General features: G+C 43.6%; 1 protein-coding gene across 3 annotated transcripts in view; it reads right to left on the bottom strand.

Annotated features, from left to right (window-relative positions):
* The window catches only part of DMTF1 (cyclin D binding myb like transcription factor 1), a 32,304-nt gene extending 16,920 nt beyond the window's left edge, over positions 1-15,384 (bottom strand). Inside the window, exons 1-7 of one of the 3 annotated variants that reach the window (XM_069978439.1) lie at positions 15,301-15,384; positions 10,433-10,551; positions 9,154-9,248; positions 3,587-3,701; positions 1,126-1,202; positions 728-885; positions 288-320 (exon numbers count right to left, since the gene is read on the bottom strand). In XM_069978439.1, coding sequence (XP_069834540.1) covers positions 288-320; positions 728-885; positions 1,126-1,202; positions 3,587-3,701; positions 9,154-9,248; positions 10,433-10,544 — 590 coding nt within the window. In that variant the 5' untranslated portion in view covers positions 10,545-10,551; positions 15,301-15,384. Of the gene's footprint in view, positions 1-287; positions 321-727; positions 886-1,125; positions 1,203-3,586; positions 3,702-9,153; positions 9,249-10,432; positions 10,552-14,888; positions 15,137-15,179; positions 15,206-15,300 lie in introns of those variants that run through there. The other 2 variants (XM_069978454.1, XM_069978447.1) reach the window with 2 other exon arrangements.
* Between the last annotated feature and the right edge of the window lie 452 nt (positions 15,385-15,836).

Raw genomic sequence — 15,836 nt, 5'->3', positions numbered from 1 at the left:
TTTTTTTTTTTTTTGCAAAGTAAGCGATAGTTTTTCGTTAATATTCTAGGGTAGAAGGCAATATTTATTCACTTTTGATCAATTTTGTAGGGAGGCCAGGTGACCAAAAATACAGCAATTCTGCTACTGGGTATTTTTCTATGGTTTCATTCACTGCTGGGAGTAAGTCATAGCAAACAGCCAGCACCCAATGTACATAAAGCAGGCTCAACTCCTGAGAGGTTACTTGCACTTTATTGTGTCCCTGAACAATATTATATACAGCTAAGGTTCTGATCTGTACTTACTCTCTCAGCCTTTCAATTTCTGCATGTGTGTACCTGCAAAACAATAATATGCCATATAAACACATTTACTAAAATAGCATAAAAAGTAAAATATCACAATCCAGTTTTCACAATTTCAAAGACAAGCAATCTGACAACACACTTTGGACTACTCCATTATGTTTTAGCAGCATGAAGTAAAACACTAGAAATTTCCTTTAAAGATGACCAATGAAGTCATGACATAAGACAAGACTAGACAGTATTTATCACGCCATGCAGATGTGTTAACAAAACTATGAAAAATGGAGCCGTGACCATAAAAATGCATTCCACTTCACCACATTTTAGTGATACCTTTCATGGTTTAGGAATTAATAATGATAATAAAGAGTAACAAATTACTTATCACACCATTTGTGTTACTAAGTATATACTTACAATATAAAAAAAAGTCTTACTTTCCCACATGGTTCCTGTCATCGTACATGCGAAGGACTCTCCTGTACACTGCAAAGAGAGGACGATTCAAGCCCCATGCTATTGTCCGGTAGAAATCTTTCCTCTCATCTTTGGACATCTCAAAAATGATTTCAGTTGCATCTTTAATACCATGAGCCTAAACCAACAATGGCTGTGATCAGTACAAAAGACATAACATCTTCAGGCTGCACAGTTTGCTAGTAAATAGTGATGTGTAAAAGATGATGGCATAAATGTAAGTTTTGGTTATAGCTGCACCCATTGCTGATAACTATATGCAAGGAGTATCACTCATGATCAGGTTTCCTTGGTTTTGTTTATAAACAAAGCTTTTTTTCGATAGAGAACATAAATAAGTAGTAATGACTATTAGTACCTTCAGGTATCGTTCAATATTGCTCATTAACAGTGAGATTTCCTCCTTGGACCACATGCCTTGCTTCCACCTGTGACCTTGAAGAAACACATAGATCAGTAACTACAATCAAACTGTAGGATGCAATACAAACATGTAAAGACATACTGTAAGTAACTGTTTTGCTTAAAGTGACACTGTTACCCCCTATTTGCATTGAGTGCTCTCCACAGGTGTAAAGGGTAAATGTTACAACTTTCATTACTTATTTTATATCATACCTCATGGTGCTTGTTCTGGTAAAAAGTAGTTTTTTATCACCTGTGGATTGATATATGTGGATGGGGCCTCGCGGCCTTTGTGCCACATTCGCTGCGCCCCTAGTGCCACTTAGGCCCGACCCATCCGTGACATCATCACTGCATAGGCCCCGCCCCCTCAGTGGCCATTGGTGTGGGACAATCTAGGGGGGTGGGGCCCAGAGCTTTAAGCTGGCCCTTTCAATGGCTGCTGAGGGGGCGGGCCAATGCAGTGATGACGTCATGGGTGGGGGCAGGGCTAAGTGGCGCTAGGTGCAGAGCGATGTGGCACAAAGGCCGCGAGGCCCGCCCATACATACCAATCCACAGGTGATAAAAAATGACTTTTTACCAGAACAAGCACCATGAGGTGTGATATAAAATAAGTAATGAAAGCTGTAACATTTACCCTTTACACCTGTGGAGAGCAGTCAAAATGCAAATAGGGGGTGACAGTCACTTTAAAGCAGCTATGCATTGGATAATAAGTGAATGACAACCCTAGGAGCCAAAAAAATGTATCTGCCCAAAGCATAAGCCCAAAAATTTGGAAATGTGGATGAAAAGCCAGGTTGTAGCTTTATATCCTTCTTTATGTCAGAAGCATGGTAACGTTTGAACTAAAAAGGTGGCTGTTTTTTCATTGCCTAGAGTTCAACAGTAGCTGTCTAAAAAGAACAGGGCAAAAAGCCTGATTAGAATAAATGACTTTCTTGTTATTTAGCACTGAGATATAGGTGTAGAAATAAAGATTATTCAAATAAAAGAGATGGAAAAAAGATGGCTGACTTTCTAAACACAGCCATGGTTGTCTTGACAATTCTGAAGAACCTCCAAAGCATGATCCAAGTGTCATCACTCCATTTATATAATACACTGTGGGCTGAATAATCTGTCCCTCACAAAATGACAAGGTGTACCACCACCTATAGTAATGCGTTACTGTAAACTTTAGACTCTTTAGATTTTTTTTTTTTTTGAGGGGTGGGGGGGATTAATTAAGCACAAGGGTCCCCACACCCAGGGGTATCACATCTGCATTTTTGCATCTGTACTATGGTTGCAAGTAGTGGCCTGAGCACAGTACTAATAGTCTAAACTGACAGCCTTCGATTCAGCTCATGAGAACTGCGGTCTGACCAAACCTTGCAACAGTAAGGGTCCTTTTAGATGAAACGATATACACCTTGTGCGGACTCAAATGATTGACTTGCAAATGCTTGCAGTACCATTACAAATCATGAACAATTGTGCAGATGGGCTGCACAAACGATCACTGCATAGTTCATGTGACTATTTAGAAACATTGTCATCAGCCACAAATCTCCTTGTCGCACTTTTACATATAGTTATAAATGGCAAACTGTCGGCACCGTCTTAGCACAGGAACCCACACAAAGATGTCAGCATGACACTCCCATATGTAATAACACTCGACCACTTGTGGTGCTCTGCTTAAACAAGTCCAGCAATATCTTGGCAATAGAAAATATAGTGAAGGCGGCACTCGCCAGTATCGGTTAAAAGATGCTTTATTGGGACAGAAAAGGCATCAGCACACTTTTACATGTGCTGAATATCAGCTAATTGAGCATTCCCAGGAACGCTGATTGCAATAATCGGCCTGTGTAAAAGGGCCTTATGACAGATGTAAATATCTGTCGTGTGAAAACTGCCCTACTGTCACAAAAATGAATTTGGGTGCTCCAAAACCAATATTAGTAAAATAAAGAATGCAACCAATGTATTAAACTAACTAGGCATGTAAGCCAAGAAAAAGAAAAAAGACACACAATGGTGCACCCAGAAATAGTGTTTCATCTCAAATATATTTTATTCAAGCCAAAAAAATTACGCAAACATTTAAAAACTCCCATCCAGGGTTAACCATCATAGGGAAATGAGTACAAATACACACATTTCCCCCGAGGAGCTTCCTTATAAGCAAATTGTAACAGAGCCTATGTATCTGCAGTGATGCAATGATCTAATAGCCCGTCTCAGAATCCCTATTGTACAAAGTGCAAGAACATCTCAAAACTCATGCCTTAAACAGATTTACCTCCAGCTCATATTTTTTTAAGTTCAACATGAGTAAAACCTGTGTACATCAGCATGTAGTATATGTGGTAGAAGACAAATACAAGGCGGTAATGACTCTACGTCAAATATCCTAGGGCTACCTTTGTTGGTAAGAGAATCTTTGTCTTCTTTACTGGTGAACCAAGCACGACTGACTGCTGACACCTCATCACTGCCTGCAGGAGAGATATCATCAAGTTGCTCATTCTGAAGTATCTAAAAAAAAAGAAGTGGAAAATTTACTGAACTGATTTAAAGGGGTATTCCCATTTGATAATGTCCTGCCCTATCCCCAGTGGTCAGATGCTCGTCGCAGCTACTTATCCCCTATCCTGTGAGATCAATGGGAATACCTCAACTACAGTTGACCACCAACAGGTCAGGATTTGAGGATATCCCATACAAAGCACACCTGTGATGATACCTGAAGCACTGACATAACTATATGGGTGGGTTCCTACTATGTCATGACATGTCACTTCTTTTGGCGGATAGCGGAATACGCCGGCCCATATAATGGTGTCTATGGAGCCGGCGGAAAGGCGCGAGGCCGGGCTGTGGAATTCCGCGGACATTATCCGCGAGAATTCCTCAGTACAAACCAGCCCTATCACCTGTGAAATACTAAGGAATCCTTTAAAACATTGATTCAACAACCTATAGGCTCATGCACACTGAGCAATAGACATTGCTCTGTTCATATTTTACGGGAGGAATTTCAAGCAGAAATTAAGAGCGGATTCCTCTTCAACTCCTCGCCTATTGCTCAGTGTGCATGAGCCCTTAAAGAGTCACTGTCGTATTTTTTTTTTTTTTTTTTGCAGAAATCAATAGTCCAGGCGATTTTAAGAAACTTTCTAATTGGGCTTATTAGCCAAATATGCCATTATCTGCATTTAAAAAGCCTTTTCCCAGGTCACCCTCTTCCTTCCTCTTTTCCATCCACTGCAAAAATCAGGAAATTGTGACTTGTTGCATCAGACGTACCCAGTCTGTTCTATAAAGAGGGGAGAGGGAGGAGGGAGCTCAGAGAGGTCAGTGGTGACTATCAGAGGAGATAACGGGTGGGATATTTGTAGATTAACTCTTTGTTGTCCTGTTTTGGTGTTTTATTTATCTCTCTCCATAGGAGAACAATGAAGACAGGGGGAGAGCTTCAAACTGCTTTTTCATGATAAAAATGCATTTTTCGGCGATTTTAAGACACTTTGTAATTGGGTTTATTAGCCGAAAAATGAATTTTTATCATGAAAAAGCAGTTTGAAGCTCTCCCCCGTCTTCACTGTTCTCCTATGGAGAGAGGGAAATGAGACACCAAAACAGGACAACAAAGAGTTAATTTAAAGCTACATCACCGGGCTCTCTCCTCTGATGTCACCACTGACCTATCTGACCTCTGAATAGCACTCTGAATAGCTCCCCACCATCTTGTGTAATTCTTTGTTCTCTGCTCTCTGCTGCCCACATTTCTCCTCCGTCTCTCCTCCCCCCTCCCCTCTCCATAGCACAGATAGGATCCGTCTGATTGAGATTTCCTGATTCTGAGCAGTGGATGACAGAAAGGAGAGGAGGGGGGGGGGACTTGGGAGAGTCTTTTTAAATGCAGATAATGGCATATTAGCGTAATAAACCCAATTACAAAGTTTCTTAAAATCGCCTGGACTATTGATTTCTGCAAAAAAAAATTCACGACAGTGACACTTTAACCTTTTAAGGACATATGACGTACCCGTACGTCATATGCCCTCATTAGCACTTCAAAGCGCCGCGGTCCCGGGTGCCGCGTGTAGCCCGGTACCGCCGCTATTATTAGAACCGGAGGCAACCGTTCCCTGGTGTCTAGTGGGGGAGATCGCTCCTCCGGGACGTTGTCCCGGAGGAGCGATCTCCGTTACTGATGCCGGCCGGGGACTCGTCCAAGATGGCGCCGTCCCCGGATCGGCACTCGTTTACTTCCGGCTGCAGCAGCCGGAAGTAAACGAGAGCCTATGTCATTGATCTCTGCAGCATATCTATGCTGCAGAGATCTCAATGAGAGATCAAAGTATATATACTAGAAGTCCCCCAGGGGGGCTTCTAGTATAAGTGTAAAAAAAAAGTGTTGTTTATAGTAAAAAGCCCCCTCCCCTAATAAAAGTCTGAATCACCCCCCTTTTCCCAGGTTTTAAATAAAAGTATACAAATAAATAAATAAATAAACATGTTTGGTATCGCCGCGTGCGTAATCGCCCGAACTATTGATAAATCACATTCCTGATTTCGCACGGTAAACGGCGTCAGCGCAAAAAAATCCCAAAGTGCAAAACTGCGCATTTTTGGTCGCATCAAATCCAGAAAAAATGTAACAAAAAGCGATCAAAAAGTCGTATATGCGCAATCAAGGTAGCGATAGAAAGAACACATCATGGCGCAAAAAATGACACCTGACACAGCCCCATAGACCCAAGAATAAGCGTTATAAGCCTGGGAATGGAGCGATTTTAAGGAACGGATATTTGTTAACAATGGTTTGAATTTTTTATAGGCCATCAGATACAATATAAGTTATACATGTTATATATCGTTTTAATCGTAACGACTTGAGGAACATGCATAACAAGTCAGTTTTACCCCAGGGCGAATGGCGTAAAAACACAGTTCCCCCAAATAAAAGAAATGCGTTTTTTTTTTTCAATTTCACCACACTTTGAATTTTTTTCTGGTTTCGTAGTGTACCAAATGCAAAAATTCAGCCTGTCATTGCAAAGTACAATTAGTGACGCAAAAAATAAGGGCTCATGCGGGTTTCTAGGTGGAAAAATGCAAGTGCTATGGCCTTTTAAACACAAGGAGGAAAAACCGAAAACGCAAAAACGAAAATGGGCCCCGTCCTTAAGGGGTTATCCAGCGCTATAAAAACATGGCCACTTTCTTCCAGAGACAGCCCCACTCTTGTCTCCAGCTTGGGCAGGGTTTAGCTGCTCAGTTCCATTGATGTGAGCGGAGCTTAATTGCAAACTGCACCTGAACTGGAGACAAGAGTCATGCCGTCTCTGAAAGAAAGTGGCCATGTTTTTGTAGCACTGGATAACCCCTTTAAGGTGTAGGACAAGTGATCCACACTTCTCAACAATGAAATTGCAACACCAAGTAGGTAAACTCATGCAATTATGTAAATCACAAGACAGATATGTTGATGATATGCAAATGATAAAAAATGTAAAAATATTCAAAACACCTTGATTTATTCAATATGACTATAAGCGCCACGGAAACAGAAATATTTGCACTTACAAACCTTAGTATGCTATCAATGAAGTTATTAAACATTGTCTGAGGAATGTTCTGCCATGCTGAATGCACACCAATTACTACGTTGCTTTCAGGATCCTTTGCAATTACTCACCAACGATGTGTACTCACAACCTACATGGGGGGATATTGCCCACTGTGTGGGGTTAGGGGGATGCACTCAATACTAGGGGGCTATTTACATGGGAAATATTGCCTATTGGGAGGGGGGAGAGGGTAATTACTACAGAGATGCTTATGGGGGATACCTATGCTACCTGTTGGGGGGGCTGGGTTACCTACTGAATGAACAATAGAGAGGAAAAGTTTTCCGGTCAGGATCAAGATTTAGCTAAAAGTCTTGTAGAAATAAATTATCCTGTGTGGTTAATCACGTCAGCTATTCATAAGGTGAGAGGGCAAAAAAAAAACTGCTCAGAATAAGCCAAAAAGTTTTGCTTTTACTTTTCAGAACACAGCCATGAATTCCTTTATTAAAGGGGTTGGCCACTTTATAATAAAATTGCTTAGTATACAGTATTAGTAAGTGTACTCACTGTATATACTGACAGCAGCTCCCTGGGTACCTTATAGAGCTAAAGTCAGACTCCTCTCCTCCAAGCTATGCTACCCTGCTCTGTGGTGAGTCTGTCCATTAGATGGCCTACATGGAGGAGCATGTGACCATGCTCCGCCCCCGCTGTCAAACATAGGCATATACAGGCTCAGTGGTGGACACTGGGGAGCGGGGCATGGTCACATCTCCTCCATGTTGGCCATTTTATGGACAGTCTCACCACAGAGCAGGGCAGCCCAGCCTGGGGGAGGGGAGTGTGATTTTATCTCTATGAGGTACACAGGGAGCTGCTGTCAGTATATACAGTGAGTACACTTACTAATACTGTACACTGACCTATTTTACTATAAAGTGGCCAACCCCTTTAATAAAAAAAAATCAGGAAACATTGGTATTATATTGAAGGGGATGCAGACCTCAAGGATGTCGCTTTGGGTAAACCCATTATTACCCATCGCAGAAACAATACTTTAGGCAATATTTAAAAAAAAATAAAAATAAAGGGAATAAGAGAAACCAGGAGAAGAAGGAAACTAATTGGTTGGCACAGGGGTCCATCATTGGCAATAAAAGATGCAGACAGTGCGCATATTGTGCCAAGATGCTGCCAGTAGCTTTTGTCACACTGAACAACACAGAGTGTTTTATTAAAGAGCTCATAACTTGTAAGAGCACCTTTGTGGTATACGCAATCACGTGTCCCTGTGCACATTTTTACATAGGGAAGAATAAACACTCCTTGTGCACGAGGTACAAGGAGCATTGCTACTCTGTCAAAACAGGGAAAGAAGTGCCCAGGCTGACTGCACATGTGAGAGGCACACCATTGAGACACAAAAGTGCTCAGGTTTCTAGGTTAAATAATAAACCAAGATCTGCCTGAAAGACAGTCCAAAATACCCTGAATTTACCAGTAACCTTTTAGGAATATTGAAGATAACTTTAATAGTAACCAAAAATCTAAAGAATAATAGAACTAAATAAAAAACACACACATCTAAAATTAAAACAACACTGCCATCTAATGAATTGTTAAGCACAGTGCTGGTAGCAACATTCTACTCCACAGTATTACGTCAATAGGATGTTAGTGTAGAAACGACTTAGCTACAGTCTAAGGCCCTGTTCACACAGAGCAAGAACGGCAGAATTGCCGCCAGCCTCCTTGTCATAATGACACTCTATGGGAGGCGCTCGCACTGCATCTCTCGGCGCTGAAGAATGAACAGAGGTTCTTGATGATTTGTGTGCCAAAGAGCATTTAGCGTGGCAGAACGTTTCTCAGACAACCACTAATAACCTCATTAATAGCATGCCAAGGCATGTAAGGGTGTGTAATTCTGTACATGGCACTCATACTCGATACTAAATGAATCATGAGGTTTTGATTATTTTGTTTCCATGTTTTATTATTTGGATATCAATAAAATATCTATAGCTCGTGTGTTTTTTATAATTCTATGAACAGCAATTTGCAATTTTAATGGAGTGTATGATCCAGAGCTCAGTACAGGATATTTACTAAACAAATTGCACCACAATTCTGGCTTAAATTACCAAGAACTCGTGTGCCTGCAGTTTGCCAAATTTATTATGTGTATTAGATGACAGTTACTTAGTTTTGAAAAGGTCCCTAAAAAACGGGGCACAGCTACGTGAAGCAATAAAATGCAGATTTATTATGGTGTCTAGCAAAATGAACCATATCTATCACAGTTTGCACCATTGTGATAAATATGGCACCTGTGCCTGTCTCATTGAGTTTTATCCTGTCTAAATCTTAGTATCATTAGATTTACCTTTCTCCTACGTTCTTTTTACCTGAATCTGAGTTATGGAGTCTTCATTGATTTCATCTTCTGATACTTCTGTGGTTGCAGTCATGGTCACCTCAAAGCTCTGGTCTTGTTCAGATACTGCATGGAAATGAGCAAAGTTGTGTAGGTTAAGTAATTGCACCAATGAATAAAAATTATGACACTACAAAGCACATCATATACACTGAACGTCCATAACATTATAACTGCTCACAAGTGATGTGAATAATATTAAAAGGAGCAGGCTGAGACTGTGTTGAGGCTTTTTTACCAAAGATGCCAGATCTCAGAGCATCGCCAAAGGTATGTATGCAATGCTCTTGTGATTGGCATCTGGAAACTGGCAGCATGGATATGTGCATAGCCATGTTGTTAGTTTCCTTTTAAATCTCTTGTTATGTTGGCACATCAAGGGCTGGGATATGTAAGGCACCAAGAGTAAGGAAAAATAGGTAAAGATCTGGGGCAAAACTGCGATGGTTAGATAACCGAGTATATCCAAAACAGTGAAACTTGTAGGGTTGAGGTACCCAGTGGCTAGCACATGCCAACAGTGGTCAGGAAAAGCAGTTTTTTTTATGTTTAAATCAACGTTATACATATAGCCACAAGGTGTCTCCCTTCCTGTATGGGACCCGGCCCCTTTAACCCCCCAACCACCGCCTGCCCGCCCAAAGCCCCGAGCATACATTACCTGCTTAGCGCCGCGACTGTGTGTGATGCTCCCGGCTCCCCTCCCTTCCCATCAGCCAATCAGGCAGCACTGATTGGCTGATGGGGAGAGAGGGGAGCCGGGAGCATCACACAGCCGCGGCTCTGAGCAGGTAATGTATGCTCGGGGCCGGGGCTGCGGGCCGGCAGGCGGTGGTTGGGGGGTTAAAGGGGCCGGGTCCCATACATGCAGCGCATCCGCTGCCTGTATGGGACCCATTCAGCTTCACAGTACAGGATCTGCAGCGTTATTTCGCTGCAAACTCGCGTGAGATCCGCTGCGGATCCGGTACGTGTGAAGCTACCCTCAGACTTTACCTTGATGTGCTGACTCCAATATTCAGTTGACTGCTATCTCTGAAGAAAACTGCATACTGGTATTGATCTCTCACCACGAGTGCCAAGTATCATGTGTCAGTACAATTCTAATAATAATGTGCTATGGTAGAGGTGGGATGTGCAGACACTTGGATGTTCAGGTGTGAATGGAGTACAGCTTTTGCCATGAATATACTTTGCTTTTATTCAATCCTGCAGCAATAACTAATAAGATTTATGAAAGAATCATGTACCATTTTGAGGACAATGGAGGATTAAATTTCCATCAAGGTCCTGTGTGAGTGTTAGAGCGTTCCGGCTGCTTTGTACTTTCACTGTTTCAGACTCGTCTTCAGCTGTGCTCATACTCAACCTGCATGAAAAAACAGATATCATGCTGAAACCTAACATACATAAAACAAGATACAGCAATATGATTAGCATTTCAAGGCTGACATGTAGGTAATAGAAGCAAAATCATAGAATGGTAAGCTTTATTTAACAAGTAGTATCTTAGCCCGTATCTGATCCTCATTTTGGAGCCTATTTTTATCCCAAACCAGGAGTGGAACTGGCAGAGAAAAACTACTATGGAAACCTACTCCTGGTTTTAGCTAAGAAATACCATCTAAAAGCCTCTAAATATAGCCAGGTTCACACACCCGTAGCACTGTCTGCAGCCACAGACAGCACATGTATGTGCATCTGCAGCCGTCAACAATTGCATCGATCCATTTACAGGTGAACAATGATCTGTAATGCAATTGCAGTTTGAACTGCATTTTTGCCCCAGCATGAACCGGTAACACCTACAGGGGCGTGGATGCGGTTGTGTACAGAAATAGTGGACGTGTGAACACATACCTGAATACTATTCTTATATTAGTTCAAAAGATTTTTTTTTTTTAAACCAAATTTTTTTCCCCCAAATGCTGACAATATTTTTAATGAAAATTATTTATTTTTATCAAGTAAAAACAGAAAAGACAGGGTTTAGGAGATACTAAACAGGAAGCATCCTACATATTCTGGAGGTTTGCATGGAACTCTATTGATAATAACCTATTTGTTTATCTACATAAGATTCACATAGTCCGCTGTGGCTCTAAAAGGGTTGTGCACAACAAGGCCACAATGAAAAAATGTGACAGAAAAGGCGACAAGACCACATCAGGGCACAGACAGATACATACGGCATTTACTGTAGCAGCAAAGGGATAAGATTTTAAAAAATCTCCCTCAAATGCTGCAGAATCTGCAGAGACTTGTGGACTGGAAGTACACAGGATATCACTTTATGTTTCTGATATTCTGCAGACTAAATCTGTTGTAAACATTAATAAGAATGCTCGTTCCTGATAAAAGGGACAGCAATAAGCCAATAAATGAGAAAACGCTTGTGTGTTAGGGCGCCTTTACACAGCGAGATTTATCTGACAGATTACTGAAGCCAAAGCCAGGAACAGGTTTAAAAGGATTTAAAAGGAGGAGAAATCTTATCACACCAAAATATGTCTGACAGATTAGCTGACAGATTTTTTCAGCCAAAGTCAGGAACGAAATATAAACAGAGAACAGGTCCTAGAAATAAGACTGAGATTTCTCCTCTTTTCAAATCCATTCCTGGAAAATAATCTGTCAGACATCTTTTGGTGTAATAGGGGCTTTAGTCTTTCCTTTATAACCTGTTTATAGTCTGTTCCTGGCTTTGGCTTCAAAAATTAGTCTGGCTAAATGTCTCTGTAAATGCAGCCTTAGCAGCAATGATGAAGTGAAGGGCCAGAGGAACAAGATGCTGAGATTGGTGCTCATTATGTGGAGTCCACTAACCCATCTAAAAGTGCCACCTTAAAAATAAGGTTATGTTAACATTGCAGAATATCCAAGGAACTGTCAAGCGAAAGCCACACGGTTCCGTCTCTACCATTGACTAAATCTGCCGTCCACCCAAAGAATTGACATGACTGGAAGTTCTATAGACTCCTGTTATAATTCCGTAGACTGCAGTTATAGCTGATTCTGCCCCTTCATTCTAGCGATCGTCAGGGGTCTCAGCACCCAGACCCCGACGATATGCACTGTTCTGACATGTTGCTATGACACGCCAGAAGTTTTTACCAATGATAGTTACACTTTAAACACCCTCCTGTGATTTGTGGGTTTATAGTTTGTCTCATAATTCAGTTAAAGGGAAGCTATCAGCAGGTTAGACAAACTAACCTGCTGATATGTCCCTATAGTGCAAGGGTGCTGAGGATGAGGGTACATTTCTTACCTTCCTGTGCACTGTTTCTGTGCAGTTTATTGTTAAATCCCTAGGCTAGTAAGGGGGCTTGGTGCACTAGGGGTAGGACTACCCCCTCCCATACACACACACACACACACATACACACACACACACAGCCTGCCCCTTTTAATGAATATCAGTGGAGCCTATGGATTTAACCTCAAACTGCACTGAAACAATGCAGAGGATGAAGGTAAGAAACTTCAGCACTCCGTGTGCCATAGTGACGTAAGTGACATTCGTCAAACCTGCTTACAGTTCCCCTTTCATCGTCAGATGGGCATAAAATTAACTTAAGGGTACAAACTCATGGGCGGATCCACAGAGGGTTTCTCGCTGCGAATTCACAGCGAGACCTGCTGCGGATCCCTGCCCTGTCTATCCTGCAGATCCCAGGATAGACATCCCCCCCGCCCTGTTAACCCCCCCGCCTCCGGAGCCTATACATCACCTTCTCCATGCTCCGGCTTGCTTCAGGAGTCCCGGCAGGTCCCGCTTGGCCAATCAGTGAGCTGCTCCGCCGCAGTGCACTGATTGGCTGAGCGGGATGTGAAGCCGCCGGGAGCCCCGAAGCAAGCCGGAGCGGGGACCCAGTGATGTATAGGCTCCGGCGGTGTGTGTGGGGGGGGGGTTAACGGGGCGGGCTGCAGACATACTAGCAGTGGGATGTCCATCCTGTTGTGAATTTGTCTGCCCATAGAGTGTACAGGGCAGGGATCCGCAGCGGGTCTCGCTGTGAATTCGCAGCGAGAAGCCCGTTTGCATATCCGCCCAGTGTGTTTGTACCCTTAGGCTATGTTCACACTACGTAAAACAACGGCCATAGTTTTCACCGCAAAACTACAGCCGTTGTTTTGAGGATGATACGATATAGCAATTCATACGAACTGCGGTCGTACAATGCACGCAGCGTATAAGACTACGGCCGTAATTCGTACGGACCCGTGAAATATAAACATGTCATTTATTTGCGGCCGGTAATGTTACAACTACGGTCGTGGATTTCAATGCGGCCGCACACGTAAAATTTATTTCCGACAAATTAAACTTGATTTTAATGTAAAAAAATTTACTGAGTGGTTTATTGGGCTAGCCGCAGGATTTCAATTAAATGACATGTTTCAGCCCGATTAAAAACATGCTAGGAGGCAATATTAAACAACGACCGTTGTTTCACGACCAGCCCGTATGCTCGTAATTCTACGGACGTTGTTTTGACCGCAAAAACGGCCGTTGTTTTACGTAGTGTGAACATAGCCTAAGGGTGCAAACACACACACCGTATACGCAGCAGATTTGATGGTGCAGATTTGATGCTGTGTTCAGTTATTTAGATCTAATCTGCTGCGTATTTGTTGCGTATCGCAGCAGTAAATACGCTGTGTATACGGTGTGTGTGTTTATACCCTTAAAGTGAATGTACCACCAAGCCCGGGCTGAAGCACTGGGGGCAGGCAGACCCACCCCCAGTGGGAGGAAACCCCCTCCCCTCTATGATCCATAGAGGGGCAGTGGGTTCCTCCCACTGGGGGTGGGTCGGCCTGCCTCCAGCACGGGCCTGACAGTACATTCACTTTAACCAGAGGGTCAGCCATGATTTTCCATCACACCCAACACCTATGACATCAGGAAAGCCCCATACACCTCAGACTGGCAGCGGGTATGGCCGAGTCTCATATGACCTTTATACCCATCAGTATAACATTTTGACATGTCTCCCAGACATTGGGGTTTTATATCCCCATGATCATTAGACAGAGCCAGGAGAAAGGTTCCGCTCAGCATTTCACCTCCCGGCTCTTTCCAATCTCCATTTCTCAGTTGGAGATGGCCTCCATATATTTACAATGGAGACCATTCCCTGACTGATGTATACAATCTATGACTACATTCTCTTCGTATCTGGGCATAGTTTTCCTTGCAGGACTCCAACGCACAGGTGGACACACTTAAGCGTCTGATAAAAAAAAAAACTAAAAAAAAAACTGTACTGTACTTGCTTGGAGAAGGAGCCAACGTATAAGAATATGTTTATGCAATGAGTGTGTGTATGCTGTTGTATACTGTTCTGATGCACAGGCAGTGATCTATAGGCTGTAATGCCAGTATAACACATAGTGCCAACAGCTAGGGGGCATCTGTAAGGGATCAGGTGGGCACTAACAGTAGGTGGAAAAGGATCAGAGTGGCACTGTATGCAGGTGGTGCACGAGAAAAAGAACGTAGTCCCAGTACAGTAATTCAGAGAAAGATCCCAGCACTCACCACTTTCATCATCATGCAGTTTTATTCGGTTCCATTATGGTTTAGTGGTGAGTGCCGGGATCTTTCTCTGAATTATTGAGGCACTAACAGTAAGGGCCCCCATGTGGGCACCCCATGGCAGTGCACTGGGGCCTGCGCTGAGGTGGATTTCTGCTTACTGTCAGAAAATAAGGGGGTTCTGGCCGTGGTGAGACCCCCTAATGTGTGGAGCAGTCACTCAGCAGCTGATGGACAGCACGTCCCCTCTGAGCTCCATCAGCTGGTGGGGGGCAGTATAACCGCAGCCCCTGTCTCTCCCGCAGCCGCCCCGTGTCTGCACGATCCCTAGTGAGAAGTTGTAATGAGATCGGACACCGGGCAGTCAGACGAGGAGCCCTTCGTGCTGCCCCCACACACAGCAGCTGAGAGGGCAGACATATGGCGGCACAGAGCGCTCCTATCTATCCTACGTGCACAGCCAGCAGCTCTGTAACCCGGCGCTATGCGGGGCTCGGCTCCCTCCCTGACATGTACGCTCAGTGCCTGTAAGCGGCTCGGGCTGCCTGTCATAGGGCCGGGCCTCATACTCACTTCCTGTTTTCAGTCCGGGCACTTAGCGAGCAGGACGGCGCCTCACAGATACCAGGATCAGGAACACAGCAACGCTACAGCCAGGGGGAGCACGTGACCGGGCAGGAAGGGGCGGGGCCTGCTCCGAGGGCAGCGCTGTGTGCGGACGGGGAGCCACAGGAAGGGGGGGGATACAGAGAGAACAGTGTGCGGGAGGCATGGGGAAATGTGGGGAGCAGTCTGTGAGGGAGAAGGGGAAACATGGCGGGGGAACTGTACTAGGGCGCCCTATGGGGAGTATGATGGTGGGAAGCCATAGGGCACTGCTGCAGCAAGATGGGATCTCTATGAGGGCCATGATGCAAAGACCCTACTACCAGGTCCCCACATGCTGTGCCATAGACTATAGGGACGGCTCCTTATATCTGCCCATAGTGAGCATGTTTTATCCTGGACAAAGGGACTGGGAAATGTTTTCAAGGTTGCTCCCTAAGAAAGTACATTGCACAACATAATAATTCCCTCTTTACACACGTAACTGATCAAACAGTCCCTAA

This window comes from Dendropsophus ebraccatus, chromosome 1 (assembly GCF_027789765.1).
Source record: "Dendropsophus ebraccatus isolate aDenEbr1 chromosome 1, aDenEbr1.pat, whole genome shotgun sequence".
NCBI lineage: Eukaryota > Metazoa > Chordata > Amphibia > Anura > Hylidae > Dendropsophus > Dendropsophus ebraccatus.
The sequence above is the reverse complement of the archived record's forward strand: the minus strand, read 5'-3'. Positions and strand labels throughout refer to the sequence as shown.